Consider the following 18,885-nt stretch of genomic DNA (forward strand, 5'->3'; position numbering starts at 1 on the left):
ATGTCATCAATGTAACGTCTATAGTAAAATGGTACTAATGACCGGCTTTTCAAAAATTTGGTTTCCAACAAACCCATAAATATGTTTGCATAATTAGGCCCAATGCGCGTGCACATAGAAGTGCCACTAATTTGAACATAATGCTTTCTCTCAAACTCAAAGTTGTTAAGTTCTAATATCAGTTTAAGTAAGGTGGCCAGTGTACCACCGTCCACTATCTTTTCAATGCGAGCTTCATTGTAGACGGCCACGACTGCCCGGATACCATCTGCATGCGGAATCTTCGTATAGAGTGAAGTGACGTCGAGGGTGACAAGCAAAGAATCCTGAGAAATGACAAGATCAACGATATCGGACAGGAAGTTAGTAGTGTCCTTTATGTAGGACGGAAATGTGGGCGGAATTCTTTTAATTAGCGTATCGACGTAACGGGATAGATTTTCCGTAACAGTGCCGACACCAGAAACGATGGGTCGACCAGGAATGTTTACTTTATGGATTTTTGGTAACAAGTAGAATCTACCAGCAACCGGGCTAAGCGGAATGATTGAGCGAAAAACGTTTTCTGTAATTTGGTTATCATTATAAAGGTCTAGCAACGTATTCTTGAGAATTTCTTTGAACTGATTTGTGGGGTCATAGTCTAGAAGTCGATAAAAAGAACTGTCTGCTAGCTGCCAGTATGCCTCTGGTACATAATCACTCTTGTCCATTACAACCGCGTTTGCGTTTAATCGCGCCTGTATGTTTAACTTGCTGCTCCATCATACAGCTATAATTTCGCTACGTTCATCTTTTTAACTCACCGCACGGGTATGCTTCATATTTATTTTCTTGTGTTCGGACAGAACAGGCAGATAGCGTCATGAGTTATTTTGTCAGGATGTAATAAAAGCTAATACTGTCACCGTGTATGCTGCTTTATCGTGACCTGTGTTTTTTAGTGACGGTATTTTTTAGTGTTTTTAGAGTGTACAACTTCTGGCTTAAGATTTTGCTGTCCAGTAATTCTGGTTTCTCATCTTTGCACTGTAAGCATGACACGTTTAATCATCTGTCATCGCATTCTGTAGCTAAGAGTGTTAAGGCACTAAATTTCCCAACGTAGCCCTCCTGTTCAGCCATTGTGGCCCACATTCGCGTTCTAGTCACGTGTGTGATACGTTTTTAATCTTCTGTGCATTATATGTTTGTACTTCTTTTTGCACCCTCCGTCATATTCTGTGTCCTCCGTTCCTATTCTGTTATTCTGATGAAGGCCGTTCCACGGCCGAAACGTCAAATTACATTGTTTTCAAACGTTGGTCTATAATTATTCACTACTACTGACCGTGCCAAGAAGTCTTTTTCCCTGAATTATATATATATATTAACGTAAAGTTGAGAATGGTCAATTCCGTATATATGGGCATTAACTCATAGACGCTGTCTTGTCATATGCCTTGGGCGCAGCTTAAGTGTCCCCTGGATTTTTTTTTTGCCTGCTTGGCTGACGCATATCAAAGGTGTGCATTTCTATGACTCCGTTTTCCTTTCTCCCGAGCTACTGACCTGATTTTAACGCGCTGCTGATGGAAAAAAATGCAGACTGATCTTAAGACTACTTACGTGCATTGAATGTGGAAGCATTTTTATTTCCATTATTTTATTGGTTTTTCATTTTTATATTCCTTAATAATGATGCGTCTACTCATTAGCACGCAGTCGCAAGGCAGCAGCGCATGCCCTACGTTCACCTTTGTTCTCCTAAAAGCAACGCGGATCACCTTTCCGATTCGTCTAATCTGCAATTTGTTTTGTGAATTAAGGAAATAAAGGCCTAGGGGTTGCTTGCTCGCCTCGCAGTCTGGACGTCCTATAGGTTCAATACTCCGCAGCCTTTGGGGAAAGCAGTTATTTTTCTTTGATACCATGGTGAGGCCATCTGGAATTTTCGGTGACCACTTTTGCGGTCGACGACGACAACGCCGGGTTTCGTTGCCGATGAGCCATACAATGGTTTCGCTTTTAAAGTTGTGGTAAACAGGAGCAGCGGTGAAAGTAGGGGGAGGTCAGCCAGTGCGAACAGAGTCTCGCGCTGGGCGATGGTTATGCGGCCTGGGGAATGCTTTACAGCATTCATTCATTCATTCATTCATTCATTCATTCTTTCATTCATTCATTCATTAATTCATTCATTTATTGTACCCTTAAAGGGCCTTTTCGGGCATTACATAAAGGGGGGGGGGGAACAGTTGAAATACAAAGTAAAGAGAATAACAATGTTAATACAGTAAAATACCACACAATGCAAAAAGGATCTTGAATACACTTTGAAATGTTAAAATGCAGTTCTAATCAATACATGGTGGCGGATAGGCTAAATAGGGAATAGTAACAAGAAAAAATAAATGGTAAAAAATCAAAGAATGAGGTTGTTTTTTTTCATTTGATGTAATGTTCGATTAGTGCGTCTCTAAATTTACTAGCGTCACGCTTGTTTACGATGTGATCTGGTAACTGGTTCCAATTTTCTATTGCTGTAGGTAGAAATGATTTATTGAAGGCTATTGTAGAACCATGTAAACGCTGAACACTCAGGGAATTGAAGAGGCGACGCGATGTTCGGATGGGAGGTAGGAGTAATGAGTCACGGAGGTAAGGAAAGTTGTAATACAATTTATGAAGAAGGCAAAGTCGTGAGATTTTTCGACGGTTCTCAAGTGGTAGCAGATTGAGTGTTGATTTAATCCTGGTGATGCTGTAGTATCTGTCATAATCTGAGGTTATGTAACGTGCTGCGCGGTTCTGAATAGCTTCTAGGGTGTTAAGTACGCTTGATGAGGGTTCCATATAGAAGATGCATATTAAAGTTTACTACGGATGAAGGTTTCATATGCCAATTTACGGACAGAAGGAGGAGCCAAGTATAACGATCGTCTGATGAAGCCGAGTGATTTGGATGAATTGGCCGCTAATTTCAAGATGTGTTCGGACCAGGTTAAATTGCTGGAAATGATGACTCCGAGGTATCGGTAGGATTGCACGTTTGTTAATGTGTTTCAAGCAATGAATAAGCGTAAGTGAGGCTGGAATGTTTGCGAGATACTTGCATGTATTGGCATTTTGAAATGTTTAGCGACATAAGCCACTCAGAGCACCATCGTACAATTACGTTCAAGTCGTTCTGGAGTAATAATTGGTCCCTGTTAGTAGCAATGCGGCGATAAAGAATGCAATCATCTGCAAAAAGGCGAATTGTGGAAGAAATACCAGAGGGAAGATCATTAATGAAGGTGAGGAAAAGAAGAGGGCCAAGGACCGAACCTTGTGGTACACCAGACAGCACTTTAGTAGGACCTGAACAATGGTTGTCTATTACCGTGTACTGAGAACGATCTATTAGAAAACAGTGTATCCATGCTACAATTAGAGGGTCAATGGACAGACCGGAAAGTTTAGACATGAGACGATGGTGGGCTACGCGATCGAAAGCCTTAGAAAAGTCTAAAAAAATGATGTCAGTTTGGAATGAAGAGTCCAGATTTAAGAGAAGATCAGTAGTCAATTCAAAAAGCTGAGTTTCGCAGGAGAGACCGGAGCGGAAACCATGCTGTTTAGTGAAAAAGAAAGAGTTATGATCGAGATGCGATGCGACTTGTGAGTATATCATGTGTTCGAGACGTTTACAGGCAATGCATGTCAAGGAAATGGGGCGATAATTGGATGGGTCTGATCGGTTACCAGCCTTAAACACCGGCACAACTTTACTTATTTTCCAATCTTTAGGTAGTTCACCCGTTGATATAGACTGTTCAAAGATTACTTTCAGGAATTGACTGGAAATGTCCTTGGTACTTTCAAGTAATTTCGCGGGTATTCTATCAGGCCCAGGTGCGCTCGATGTTTTAAGATTGTCAATTAATTTTGTAATACCATCTGTTGTAATGCAAACTGGGGGCATCTGAGAAAAATTTGAGTCTGGAAATGTTGGTATGTTCAAGGAAGGTTCGTGGGTGAAAACTGACGAAAAATATGAATTCATGACGTCTGAACGGTGTTCAGTGGGAACAGATGATCCATCTTGGTTGACCAAGGTGATGCTTTGTGAACGACTGGTGCTTGGTGTCAGTAAGGTCCAAAACTTCTTCGGGTTTGTGTGAATAATATTCATCAGGTCCTGGTGGAAGAACTTTTTTTAGTGCTCCGTAACAAACCTATATATTGGTGAAGACATGCAAAGTATTTTTTCCATTTTGAAGAAAAATTCGAATTTTTTGCCTCACGGTAAAGGCGTTTTTTTCTTTGTGATAGTCTTCTTAACGCGCTAGTGTACCACGGTCTTCGAGCATCACCACGTATACGAATGAGGGGAACGTACGTGTGAACGAGTGATAATAGTTTGTTTTTATAAAGTAGCCAGTTATCATCCAGTGTTCGACTACATGGCGATAATCAGAAGTGCGAAAAGAACTGGCTCAGCTCGATGTTGATCTTAGCGAAATCGGCTTTCTTGTAACTGCGGATGTATTTTATGGAAGGTTCACTGACGGGAATTGAAATCGAGAGATCGAAAAGCAACATTTTATGATCACTCAGGAAATCAACACATCACAATGACTGGATGAGTTCGGGATCTGAGGCAAAGATAAGGTCAAGAATGTTTTTTCCACGGGTTGCTGTTTTAACTGTTTGGGTAAGGTTAAATGAGAGAGTCATATCAAGAAATTCGTTCGACTGTTGAGAAGGTGCATGCAGATGATTCCATTCAATGTCTGGGAAATTGAAATCTCCACAAACCACGTGTTCAGCGTTTGGAAAGAGGGAATGCAAGTTCAAAAGCACACTGTTAAGCTCGTCAATAAAAGAGTGATCACAATCAGGCGCGCGGTAGCAAGCTAATACTGTCACCGTGTATGCTGCTTTATCGTGACCTGTGTTTTTTAGTGACGGTATTTTTTAGTGTTTTTAAAGTGTACAACGTCTGGCTTCTTAAGATTTTGCTGTCCAGTAATTCTGGTTTTTCATCTTTGCACTGTAAGCATGACACGTTTAATCATCTGTCATCGCATTCTGTAGCTAAGAGTGTTAAGGCACTAAATTTCCCAACGTAGCCCTCCTGTTCAGCCATTGTGGCCCACATTCGCGTTCTAGTCACGTGTGTGATACGTTTTTAATCCTCTGTGCATTATATGTTTGTACTTCTTTTTGCACCCTCCTTCATATTCTGTGTCCTCCGTTCCTATTCTGTTATTCTGATGAAGGCCGTTCCACGGCCGAAACGTCAAATTACATTGTTTTCAAACGTTGGTCTATAATTATTCACTACTACTGACCGTGCCAAGAAGTCTTTTTCCCTGAATTATATATATATATATATATATATATATATATATATATATATATATATATTAACGTAAAGTTGAGAATGGTCAATTCCGTATATATGGGCATTAACTCATAGACGCTGTCGTGTCATATGCCTTGGGCGCAGCTTAAGTGTCCCCTGGATTTTTTTTTTGCCTGCTTGGCTGACGCATATCAAAGGTGTGCATTTCTATGACTCCGTTTTCCTTTCCCCTGCGCTACTGACCTGATTTTAACGCGCTGCTGATGGAAAAAATGCAGGCGGATCTTAAGACTACTTACGTGCATTGAATGTGGAAGCATTTTTATTTCCATTATTTTATTGGTTTTTCATTTTTATATTCCTTAATAATGATGCGTCTACTCATTAGCACGCAGTCGCAAGGCAGCAGCGCATGCCCTACGTTCACCTTTGTTCTCCTAAAAGCAACGCGGATCACCTTTCCGATTCGTCTAATCTGCAATTTGTTTTGTGAATTAAGGAAATAAAGGCCTAGGGGTTGCTTGCTCGCCTCGCAGTCTGGACGTCCTATAGGTTCAATACTCCGCAGCCTTTGGGGAAAGCAGTTATTTTTCTTTGATACCACGGTGAGGCCATCTGGAATTTTCGGTGACCACTTGCCACTGTGCCGCGTTCAAACTTGCGGCACAGAATTTCGTACTTCTCCTAATGAAAGGGGCTCGAAAATGAGCGCCAGCATTTCGAAGGGCGTGCGTGTAGCCTCGCCAATTTCAAAGGCGCGTATATTTGCGAGCGCAGATGATATCGCAGGCCACGCACGGTATGCATCGGTCCATCTGCTTTTGGGACTTCGTTAGCGACGTCGGCGCCTCCGGCGTGGTGTCGGGCCTGAGCCAGCAGAGATGCCAAGTGGCGGGAAGATGAAGACCTTTATAGGTATACGAAAGGTTGCATATTGCGGGTTGTCGACAATAGAGAGCTGGCACACTGTGGTGCTCTGTATAAGTATAGTAAAAGTTCCCCAGGTCCCCAAACATCGTCCCTACGTTTTCACGTCACACTACGTAGCCGTGGGTGAGGGTCAGGAGGACCACCCAGGGTCGAAGGGCAGCTTGGCGCGGATTTCTTTATGAGCAGCTCAAGTGGCCCGGCTCTTCAGAGGTTGGATCCGAGCTTCTGTTAACAGACTTTGGCGTCGGCCGCGATTTTTCCTCCGCTGGGAAGATGGCCCCGGAGTCACGTCTCGGCCGCGGCCTGAGCAAAACGGAGCAGTGCTGCCCGAGTGAATGATGTAAAGGAAGTTCGTGTGGTTCTTGTGCGAGAAGAACGTGATCCGCCGAGCAGGCGGCTGGGGAGAACACCAAGCGACCAAGGCTCGGGGGTGACGAACGAGAGACGCCGACGGAACGAGACGCGTCAGCACGGTCCTCCCAAGATCTCTGAGCCTCCTTAAATTCTAGCGAACAAGTTTGCTTTATTCGTGTATCCGACTAAGTTCTAATACACCAGTTGTTTCAAATGAATCCGGCCACTTCATCCGCTAACAACTGAGAAGCACTCTCAATTGTACATGTACAAAATGTAAATAGTTGTATTAGGTTTTCCTTACCTTCGTCCTAATCCGGTCTCCGATCTTCCTCGTCCCCTCTACAAGCGGGCCATGCTACCTGAGTCGCAGAGCTCCCAGTTTCTCTTCTTGGTCGAGATCGCGCACAAGCCGTTAAACCGCGAAACGTAGGCTGGACTCGATTAGCTGTGCATGCCAGAGCTGTTTACTGCAGCTTGTGCGAAACACTTCGGGCCATAAGTAACATGGAAATCGCTCTCCGGATCCAATACTACCCAACGTGAGGACGCTGATGATTTGGTGCGGCCACCATGCTCCCGGAGTCGAACCTTCTGCGCCCGCCTTCCATTTTCTCGCTACACGTTAAAGATCGCGGGGAAATGGGCCAACAGTCCGGATGCAAGCCATAAAAACTCACACAAGCGCACTAAATCAAAAGAAAATCTAGCACGGCGGCTCCCGAACTACGGGAACAGCTCAGCGTCAGAAGCACGCCGTTAGCTTCTAAAGACCAAACTTTCGCACTGAGGTGCTTGCAAAAAACTGGTCACAAATATGCATAGTCCCCGCAGGAAAGCTGGCGGCACGTCTGTGAGGTCACAACAAATTGTTTGGAAATTTTTTAGTGTGGTGCGTCGACAGTGGTGCGCCAAAAGCGGAGCGCTGCACGTGCTAGCCCAGTATTGCGCATGTTCACGTGCGAATGGTGATTGCGAGGCGACGACGACGAAGAGCGTGGCGAGCACGAGTGGAGAGCTCACGTGTGACGAAATCGAGATGTGAAGGGAGACAGCGCAGCGGAGGTTGGGTCATTCGAGCGTGGTGGTTGGTGGTGGTGGTGAAAACATTTGTTAATCATAGAGTTGTTGGGGGTCGGGACCTGAAGGGTCACGCCCTTACAACCAGACGTCGGATGTTGGGTCAGTGCTGCCATGAACCTTCCTTGGACCATCAACAGAAGCCTCCTGCGTCTCATTCAAGCGTGGAGATGGCAGACGTCGGATGTTGGATCAGTGCTGCCATGGACCTTCCTTGCACCGTCAACGCAAGCCTCCTGCGTCTCATTCAATCGTGGAGGTGGCAGCCGTCGAATGTTGGGTCCGTGCTGCCGTGGAACTTGCTTGGACCGTCAACGCAAGCCTCCTGCGTCTCATTCAAGCGTGGAGGCGGCAGCCGTCGGATTTTGGGTCCGTGCTGCTGTGGACCTTCCTTGGACCGTCAACGCAAGCCTTCTGCGTCTCGTTCAAGCGTGGAGGTGGCAGCCGTCGAATGTTAGGTCCGTGCTCCCGTGGACCTTCCTTGGACCGTCAACGCAAGCCTCCTGCGTCTCATTCAAGCGTGGAGGTGGCAGCCGTCGGATGTTGGGTCCGTGCTGCCATGGACCTTCCTTGGGCCGTCAACGCAAGCTTCCTGCGTCTCATTGAAGCGTGGAGGTAACGGCCTTCGAATGTTGGGTCCGTGCTGCTGTGGAACTTGCTTGGACCGTCAACTCAAAACTTCTGCTTCTCATTAAAGCGTGGAGGTGGTAGTCGTCGAATGTTGTGTCCGTGCTGCTGCGGACCTTCCTTGGACCGTCAACGCAAGCCTCCTGCGTGTCATTCAATCGTGGAGGTGGCAGCCGTCGGATGTTGGGTCCGTGCTGCTATTGACCTTCCTTGGACCATCAACGCAAGCATCCTGCGTCTTATTCAAGCGTGGAGATGGCAGACGTCGGATGTTGGGTCAATGCTGCCATGGACCTTCCTTAGACCATCAACGCAAGCCTCCTGCGTCTCATTCAATCGTGGAGGTGGCAGCCGTTGAATGTTAGGTCCGTGCTGCCGTGGACCTTCAACGCAAGCCTCCTGCGTCTCATTCAATCGTGGAGGTGGCAGCCGTCGAATGTTGGGTCCGTGCTGCGTGGAACTTGCTTGGACCGTCAACGCAAGCCTCCTGCGTCTCATTCAAGCGTGGAGGTGGCAGCCGTCGGATGTTGGGTCCGTGCTGCTGTGGACCTTCCTTGGACCGTCAACGCAAGCTTCCTGCGTCTCATTGAAGCATGGAGGTGGCAGCCTTCGAATGTTGGGTCCGTGCTGCTGTGGAACTTTCTTGAACCGCCAACGCAAACCTTCTGCGTCTCATTCAAGCGTGGAGATGGTAGTCATCGAATGTTGTGTCCGTGCTGCTGCGGACCTTCCTTGGACCGTCAACGCAAGCCTCCTGCGTCTCATTCAAATGTGGAAGTTTCAGCCGTCGAATGTTGGGTCCGTGCTGCCGTAGAACTTCCTTGGACCATCAACGCAAGCCTCCTGCGTGTCATTTAATCGCGGAGGTGGCAGCCGTCGCATGTTGGGTCCGTGCTGCCGTGGACCTTCCGTGTGTCACCGACGCAAGACACCTTGCGTCTCATTCAAGCGTGGTGGCAGCCGATGGATTGTGGGTGCGTGCTGCCGAAGCCCCCCCCCCCCCCCCGCACTTTGGATCGCCAGAATTAAGCCTGTTGCATTTCGGGACGCTGTCGACGGGTCCTGGCGGCGCTTTTCCTGCTGCTGCCAAGTTTCTGGGGCTGCTGACGGAAGTCTACCAGCGTCTTGCTGTGTTCCTCTCCGCTCCTACTACCACCTGGCTCCCTACGGCCGCTTCCTTCGACGCAACGCCAGCGACGCGTCACAGTTCATCCACCCGCATATGCCCTGTCTGCATGGCATCCCTGCTTCACCTGGGACGCTCAATATCCGGTGAACTTTCCTATAACCTGTAGCGTTGTACGCGTGTTGAGTGTGTGTTTTGAAGTAAAAAGCTTCACTACGCTAGTTAAAGCAGTCGTCGCGTATGCCGAAGAATGACCTTGAACGACCTTCAGCCCAACCACGTTAGCCGTATATGACCATATGTATTACAGTTATGGTGTCGAACCCTTGACCCCTGACCTTGCCCCATGACCTTTATTTGACCCTTGACCTTTGACACTGGATGACCTTTGAGTTGACCTTTGACTTTAAGAACATCCGCGGCGCGATGGGATGATGTGAAGCCACCTGGTGACATCCGAGGGGGTGTGTTAAGACCATGTGGTACCACGTCATAGCCACGTGGTCGTGTGGGTATATATGCCGGGTGCCCCAGCTAACTAGAACCAAGGGTTAAAAATGAATTATTAGAGACAGCCGAGTGAAACCAGTTGCATATTAGTGACAGCCATCTTGCGCACCAGAAGCAGATTTTTGTATCGCAAATAATTAATAGTTTAATTAAGTTTAATTATGTGTATTAATAAGTATTGACTTTGGCAACAAATTGTATTTTCAAAGTTGTAGAGCACCTTCATGAACCCCCATTCCATCATTAAGATAAGGATACAATCACGTCTGCCTTTTTTCCCGGCTCCAAAGAAAGCCCGCGAAATACAAAATAAACCACGTGACTAACGCACTTGCGCGCCAAGATCGTGCTGCTCTCAAGCGTGGTTTGAGCAAACGAACTCACCTGGAGCGTTGAATCGACGGCCTCGCACCAGCGGCAGGCCGATATGTTGGCGGTGGTCTCTCGTCTGTCGTCGTGTGTGCCAGAGGGCACACATGACGGTGCGAGTAGCAGCGAGCGCGCCGCTCTTTGCTGTCGCGATACAGACTACCAAGCTCGAAGGATACAAATGGGAGGAACTTTATTTGGCAGTTATAAAGAAAAGATAGTGGCGGTTCATGACTTCGCTGCGCGGCGATAAAAGCCATGGCCCGTGGCTGTCCTGAAGCCATCTCATTTCGTTGGTGACCTGTTACAATAAGTGCTCAAATAGGTCGCCTTGGGCAACAATACAGCTCTGGCATCTTGTTTCCACATGAGCCACTGCATTTCTTACGACCGTCACAGGCATATGCAAGCAGACTTGCCTTATTTTATCTTTCAGGTCCTGGGTGTGCAAGTTCGTACCCTGTACACCTTGTCATTAATGTAACCCCACAAAAATAGTCAAGAGGTGTCATATCAGGTGACCTGGCTGGCCAATTCACGGGACCTAGTCGTCCTATCCATTTCTACGGAAACGCTGCGTCGAGCCAGGTCCGAGTCTTGGCGCTGTTGTGCGCAGGGGCGCCATCGTGCTGAGACCATACCTCTGTGGCCCTGGCGAGCGGTAAATTCGAAAGAAAACCATCAACGGGTCCTTCGAGGATGTCATTGACGTAGCGCTCTGCTGTCAGAGTCTGGTCGAAAAACAGGCCCGAGCAAACGACCGTCGAAAATTCCGCACCAAACACTGAACGACCATTGGTACTGGTGCCGCGTCTGTGAAACCCAGTGGGGATTTGATTCGCTCCAGTAGTGGGCATTGTGCAGGTTTACCTGCCCATTTCGCGAAAAACTCGCCTCGTCACACCATATCACTTTGCTAAAAAAATCCGGATCGTCTTGCGTTTTTAGCAAACTCCAATTAGAAAACTCTGTCCTGCTTTGGAAATCCCGAGGCACGAGAGTGATGCAACTGCACATGGTACGGGTGCAGGCGGTTCTTCGGCAGTATCCGCCACACTGATCACTTGGAAACTCCGGTATCTTGGCTCACGCTCCGGACGCTTGCCTGGGGATCCAAACCGAATAGCGATACAATGTTCGTCTCAACATCCTCACCAAAAACGGGTGCTCTGCGTCGTGTGGACGCAAAGCTGCCCGTCCGTCGCAGCGTCTGGAAGGTACGCAGATCGTTATTGGACTTGGCCGTCTGCCTGGGTGCCATTATTGCATAAGGTCTGCAGCGCGCCTTCTGTTCCCAAGAGATGCTCCTAGAGCCAGAACCATGCCTGCTTTCTCTTCATCTGTTAACGGTATGTCTTAAACGCTGGAAATCACTACACCAAAGCTTCCATCTCGCTTGTGACAGGCATAACAAAAGCACACGACAAAGTTTGCCTGACTCCTGATTCCAGCATTCCAAATCCTCTTTAGGAAGCGAAAACACCGCCGTCAACAACTCCCAAAGAAATAGTAAGCCTTGAATTTATCTTTTGCTTCTCAGTGACAAAGCAAACTCGCCATATCAGTATTTTGTGAGATTAGCACTTTGTCGTTATCGCAAAAGCGCGGCGCGCTCGCTGCAACTTGCCCCGTCACGCGTGCCAACTGGCTGACGCGGACGAGAAACCACCGCCAACATGTCGGCCTGCCGCTGCTGCGTGGGTGTGTAGTTAAGGCTGCAGCTGATTTCGTTTGCTCAAACGACGCTTGAGAGCAGCACGATCGTGGCGCGCGAATGTGTTAGTCACGTGGTTTATTTTGTATTTCATGGGCTTTATTTGCAGCCACGCAAAACAGACAGACGTGAGTGTATCCTTATCGTAAATGATGGAATTGGGGCTTCTGAAGGTGCTCTAGAACTTCGCAAATACAATTTGTTGCCTAAAGTCCATATTTATTTATTTTGATAATTAAAATAATATAATGTATTTATTAATTGCTAAACAAAAAATTGCCTGTGGTGCGCAAGATGGCTGTCACTAATATGCAACTGGTTTCACTGGGCGGTCTCTAATAATTCATTTTTTAACCCTTTGTTGTAGTTAGCTGGGACATCCGGTAGAACGGCTGTCGCGAGCGTGTAGCGGAGCTGCCATGGACGAGCCTCAGACGCTTAGGAAGCGTGCTTGCTTTTCGCTGAATTGCAGGGTTAGCCAAATTAAGCCAGTGCCAATTTTTTCTTCGAGTTTCCATTTCTTTTCGACTCTTTACCTTGAAATTATAAAGACGGCTTCGTTTTGTTTGATCTGTCTGTTGTCTCGTTTGAACCTGCACGTCGCGTTCCCCTTCTGCGGTGGGGAACGCGTTTCAAATTCGCAACATGGTCATAAAAGCACGCCAGCTTGCTCCGGAGTTCACGGGATCGAACCCGACCGCGGCGGCAGCGTTTCGATGGAAGAGAAACGCATAGGCGCCCGTGTGCTGTGCAATATCAGTGCACTATAAAGATCCGCAGGTGGGTGAAAGTACCGCTTCCTTCTCTTGGTGCTCCTTTATCCCTTCCCTTATGGCCCGGTTCAGGTGTCCGCCGATATGTGAGACAGATACTGTGCCATTTCCTTTCTCCAAAAAGCATTTTTCATTTTGTCTTAAAAGCACGCATATAAATCCGAAATTTCGAAGTCCGAAACAAATTTCCGACAGGTGTAATAAGTGGAGTCACAATGGCTAGTGCCAGATAGCAAACGCGTGCTATTAAGTATGGATCACTTACATTGCATGCAGCTGTTTTTTTTTTTTTTGGGGGGGGGGGAAAGAAAATGATTCCTAACAATATCGAAGACAATTGCCGGCAGAAATATATGGGCATCTTCGAACAGTCCCGAGGGTCGGTCGAAATTCGAGTCTCCCGGTGTGGTGGTGAAACTTTACTCGATGCACTGGGGCGGGCTTGAGAGGAGAGTGGAAGGTTTCACCGCTCCCCTGGCTGTGTGGTAGTCCTCATTCCGGGACACCATTGGCGGTAGCCGCTGCCGGCGCTCTTTGAACCAGGTCCAAGCAGTCGGACAAGGTCGCCGGTCGCCTCCCAGCCCTCTCTCGTTGGCTGATTTACTCTATTTCCGGAATTTTGCGGTAGACCCATACCATATGATGTGCGTCTGCCCACATATCACAAAACTTACAGTACCCCGAAAAAGACGGGTTTGTGTGTTTTAGGATTAATAATAATTGGTTTTGGGGGAAAGGAAATGGCGCAGTTTTAGTACTGCAGGTTTTAGAAACGACCCCGTTTGCAGCCGGCTGAGGTGTCGTTCCTGAGTTCTATCCAGGCCCTTGGCGGGCTCTGGGAACGTCTGCCTACTGAGGCGCAGATACGCTGTAATGTCCGCATATGTGGTAAGCGGATTCGGTGGAGGAGTCCCCACTGACTCTGTGGGGAGACACGCTCGGGAGGCTGTTTGAGCAGCCTCGTTCCCTTCTATTCCCTCCCGGGCAATTCCGCAGAGTTGGCAGGTCTGCGATGCTATTGAAGAAATGCCTCGTGCGACATGGCTCCACTCCAGCTTGGTAATGGCGACCAATGTGAAGAAGCGCTTTGAGAGCACTCCAGGGATGACGAAGGTAGTTGTAGACTGTGGCATGAGCGAAGCGAGGACTTTTATGACGGAAGGACAAGGACGCAAGGTCGGTGTTCAGTTGTCGGGCGTGATATATTCTTGCGGCCATGTTAACTGCGGAAGGGCATTATTTTGGGGCTATTCCAACTAAGTGATTAGTTTAAATGGGTGGCGTTCTGAAGAGAAATAGTACCTTTCGAAGCAGCAATTTTAGGAAAGAGCAAAATTTAAGTTCAAAATTGGTTTTTGAGGAAAGTAAATGGCGCAGTAACTTCCTCACGTATAAGGTCCTTTGTAACCTGGACCTGAAATCTGTCACTGCAGTCACAGATTACTTCAACGTATGCTGGGAGACAGGAATCATTCCCAGCAGCTGGAAACATGCCCGAGTGACATTTATTCCAAAACCCAACAAGAAACTCAACGTGGACAACCTAAGACCCATTTCCCTCACATCCTGTCTCGGGAAACTCATGGAGCACGTGGTTCTGAACAGACTACGGGACTACACCGAAGACCACAACCTCATGCCACACTCCATGGTGGGCTTCAGAAGAGGACTCTCCACCCAAGACGTCATGCTCCAGCTATCACGTGACATACTCGACCCCTCCATTAAGAACACAAGAGCAATATTGAGCCTCGATCTCAAAAAGGCATTCGACAACATGTCACACAATACCATTCTAAAACACCTAGCCGACCTCAACCCAGGCGAATGGGCGTACAATTATGTTAAAGCCTTCCTAGAAAATAGAACGGTGGAGATCACCGTTGGACCACTGAAATCCACCCCAATCAGGCTCGGAAACCGAGGGACACCACAAGGAGCAGTCTTGTCGCCCTTCCTCTTTAATCTGGCTTTAATCAAGCTTCCAGACAGGCTCAACGCAATTCAAAACATCCATCACACTCTGTACGCAGACGACATAACTATCTGGACGAACCGCGGCTCCGATGGACAAATTGAAGAAGCTCTCCAAGAAGCAGCTGAAACGGTTGAGTTGGAGGCAAGGAGAGCCGGTCTCGAGTGTTCCCAACCAAAATCAGAACTCCTAATCGTACGGCGGAGCAAGAAACCTGAAGACAGGATCCCCATCAACATTACGATCCAAAGCAAAAACATAGATGAAGTGGAGAACATACGGGTCTTAGGACTCCACATCTCCAACACCTCCCGCAACACTGTAGCACTGGGGAGACTCGAAAGCTCAGTACACCGGGTTGCGCGCATGATCAGGCGCATCGCCAACAAGAGACGAGGCATGAAGGAACACGACCTATACAAACTCCTTCAAGCATTCGTCATCAGCAAAATTACATATGCCTTCCCATATCTCCATCTCAAGAAAGGAGAAGAACAAAAGATCGATACCCTAATACGGCATGCATACAAAACGGCGTTGGGCCTTCCTAAATTCACAGCCAACGAGAAACTCCTCGCCCTGGGAGTACACAATACCTTTTCTGAACTTAAGGAAGCCCACCTAACAACACAGACGGCTCGACTCTCCAGCACTGCAGCGGGCAGAATCATCCTGGACAGACTTGGCATCGAAGGGGAGCCTATGGCGGACCATCCAGGCCCCGTTCCTAGCCATATCCGAAAAAAGATAAAAATATTACCTCTACCCAAGAACATGAACCCGCAAACCCAACAGGGTCGGCGGGAAGCAAGAGCCAGAGCTCTGCATAGACGCTTGCAGAGTCTTCCAGACGTCATCTACGTCGATGCAGCCAACTACCAAGACAGCCCCTACAGATTCGCCATCTGTGGGGTATCTCATCCTCAGGACCCGGACCCGGCCACTCCACTCATGGCCGCTACAGTATTTACCAAGAACGCGGAAACCGCGGAAGAAGCTGCAATTGCAGCTGCTATCGCCTTTACGGACGTTACAACCATCGTTAGCGATTCCAAATATGCCATTGCGAACTTTGCCAAAGGCCGCATCTCACTCACGGCCAGAAATATCCTGGAAAATGTTAGACACATCCCCCCTCCGAGGCATTGACCTGGTATGGGTCCCGGCGCACGCCGGAAACCCTGGAAACGAGGCCGCCAACGCACAAGCTCGAGTTAAAGCCGGCCGAGCAGTAGACGGTCCGAACCCGGAGGCAACCGGTGAAGCGCTAACCTCCTATCACGACCACACCACCCATTTTAGACTCGCACGTAGGCATTTCCCGCCGCCGCACCCCTCCCTGTCAAGGGAGCAGCAGGTGGCGTGGAGAAGACTACAAACCGACTCTTTCCCCAACCCGAATGTGTACTCGCACATATTTATTACAACCTCCAGCCCTAACTGCCGCTTCTGCGGTGCAAAAGCTACTTTAGACCACATAATCTGGGACTGTAAAGCACATCCCCCACCCCCAGATCTCATGGCTACTCCCTCATCTGACGCGTGGCTTTCAGTAAAGGTCAGCGACGACCGAGGCACTCAAGTCAAGGCTGTCGAATGGGCTTGTGCGGTACGAGACCTACATGGTCTGGACCTCACTTACTGACCACGAATCTACACTTTCTTTCAATAAAGTTTTTACTCACTCACTCACTCCTCACGTATCTCGGTGGATACCCGAACCGCGGCGTAAGGGAAGGGAGGAAGGTGGGATTGAAAGAGAGAAAGAAGCGCCGTAGTGGAGGGCTCCGGAATAATTTCGACCGCCCGGTGATCTTTAACGTGCGCTGACACCGCACAACAGCATACGGGCGCCTTTTACCGAAACGCGGCCGGTTGTGAGTCTGGGACTGGTCGTTGAAAAATTCCAGTGCCAGTGCAGCCAACCACGCTCTCAGCTTTCTTTACTTGGAATGACTATGTCAGGTTGCCTGAGACGTGATCGCTGAAGTTCTCGTTAAGAATTATAAATTCTTGAGTAGCGTTATTTAAATGGAATGCGAGCAAGTTTTGAGTGGTTAGGTGTGCACGCCTTCTCACTGCAGTTTTAAGTTAAAATAAGCAATCACTGGGCCCGTTATAGCTATGCTAGTGAGCTCAGATTCGAGGTTAATATTATTTTGTTGCTGTTCTGCTAGTAATAGCCTGAGTCAGCTGAGTTACGTGCGTAATTACGTCAGCTGTGTGCCAGCTGACGCAGCCGCTGGAAGCAAGGGATAACAGTGGCTGCCATGCCCTTCAGCTGCAAATACAGACACGCTATTCGCGAGAGGATTTCCTGCTCTCTTTTTTTGTGCCACAAATGCAAAGGTGGTTTCGTCGATCGCCACTTTCTGCCAAGTGCCGTAGTCATTTCCTGGATGAATGTGCGACCGGCTCCTGTCTGCGGGCAGTTCGTGTGCTTGCCGTTTGGCAGCGAAGCGAGCAGGGCAGTAGCCCAGTGGCAGCCCCGGTGGTGTGAGACCAAAATTCCCATTGGTGGCTTACGATTTGACGTCACATCCCCGTTACCTATACAGCGGATAATTCAAACATCCCACCACGATGACAAAGTACACCAGTGATGACGTCACTGCTAAATTCCTACTTGGTGTACAGAACATTCGTATACAGTGCGAAAGCACGGCGTATTCATATATGCAAAATCTGTATTTCTCTGTTTACCATCTATATCTTACTGGGAGTCCTCAAACCACTTCCGGAGCACTGGTGCAACGGTTAAGCGGTGCACCCCTGGCCTGGGATGGTAGGCGCTGCCACCGGTGGATGTTATGCGATACAGGCTGCTCTCAGACAGACAAACGCTAGACGATTTTGCTGGGCTCTGAACCTCCGGATTAGAACTTTGAAACTAAAAACCGCGCGAAAGGTACACGACTCTAAATACAAGGTACTCGAGCTCTTTTTTTCGTTTTTGCAGTGTAATCCAGCGTTCACTTCTGAAATTGCAAGATGTGCCCCGCACAGGCTGTATATGAGACTCGACAGAAAGCTCGAAGGCGTAGGCAGAAAGCCACTTGCTGCAGAGAATTGGCATTTCCATCGCCGTTCTGTGCGTCCCGCCAATCTTTCTGTGCTGTCATCCACTCAGCTGTCGTTGACGCTAGCAGGAGCTGGGGAGGAAGGAAGTGTAGGGCGCGTGCAAGAGAAGCAGCCCTGGTCGAGACGTCTCTGCTGTAGGACTGTTTGTGCTCCGTCGGTGAAGTGAGCTTCGGCGGGCCAGCGTGCGAGCCCCTGACCGCCGCGAGGAGGGTGCAAAAGGCCGAGGAGCGCCCTGGACGGTCTCGCGTGAACATCACAGTTCACGTGCGCCGGAGGCGTGGCAAATCAGACACGCACACACCGAAATGAGCCCGAAATCGTTCACTGATATAGCCGTGCCGAGCAGAGCCGAGCCTGACTCTTTCGCCTTCGGGAAAGGATATTTCCATCGCAAGAGACAAATTTCGGCCAACTTTCGCGAAAATAGGCGCGCCCCTTCTATTCCCCTGAATCCACCTCAGGGGCCTGTCAGGAATCCCACAGGCGTCTCGGCTCAGTGGCAGAGCGACTCAAAGCCCACTCTGGCGGAAAACGCTACCCGTAGAAGGGGATTTAAGAGCGCAGAGTAACGTCGCAGGTGCTGCACTGTGATGCGCCCCTGGTGGTGAGCGCCCCGACGGGTTCGGGCAAGACGGCTGTCCTGGAGCTGGCCCTGGTGCGCCTGCTGAGCGGCGGGAAACAGCGAGAGGAAGGTGGCGGCCCAAGAGCGCTCTACGGTACGCCACTGGCTGTGACCAGCAGCAAAAACATTTCCGTGGTTGTCGCAACTTCTCTGTGGTGCACGCGCTCCGCTGCAGCGCAAAGGCGGCATGCGGCATGGTCTTCACGCGCCCGATCAGAAAACAAAAGAGAAAAACGAGATAAATGGCCGCCGTTAGCAGGGAGAAGCTAAAGGGAACCTTTTTGCTCGCAGTGGCGAAGAAAAAGCTTAACGGGTGAAGACGCAAAATTTCGAACGCTAACAAACGACTTCATATGTTCCATAAGAGTAATGCCCTCTAGCAACTTTCAGTCGCA

The 18,885-nt window shown here is 48.6% G+C and overlaps 1 protein-coding gene across 1 annotated transcript in view; it reads left to right on the top strand.

The window, feature by feature from the left end:
* The window catches only part of LOC144122126 (putative ATP-dependent DNA helicase HFM1), a 364,149-nt gene that overhangs the window by 58,793 nt on the left and 286,471 nt on the right, over window positions 1-18,885 (top strand). The window contains exon 4 of the mRNA XM_077655666.1: window positions 18,446-18,584. Within this exon, the coding sequence (XP_077511792.1) occupies window positions 18,446-18,584 (139 nt within the window). The remainder of the gene's footprint in view (window positions 1-18,445; window positions 18,585-18,885) is intronic.

Source organism: Amblyomma americanum, chromosome 2 (assembly GCF_052857255.1).
Source record: "Amblyomma americanum isolate KBUSLIRL-KWMA chromosome 2, ASM5285725v1, whole genome shotgun sequence".
Classification (NCBI taxonomy): domain Eukaryota; kingdom Metazoa; phylum Arthropoda; class Arachnida; order Ixodida; family Ixodidae; genus Amblyomma; species Amblyomma americanum.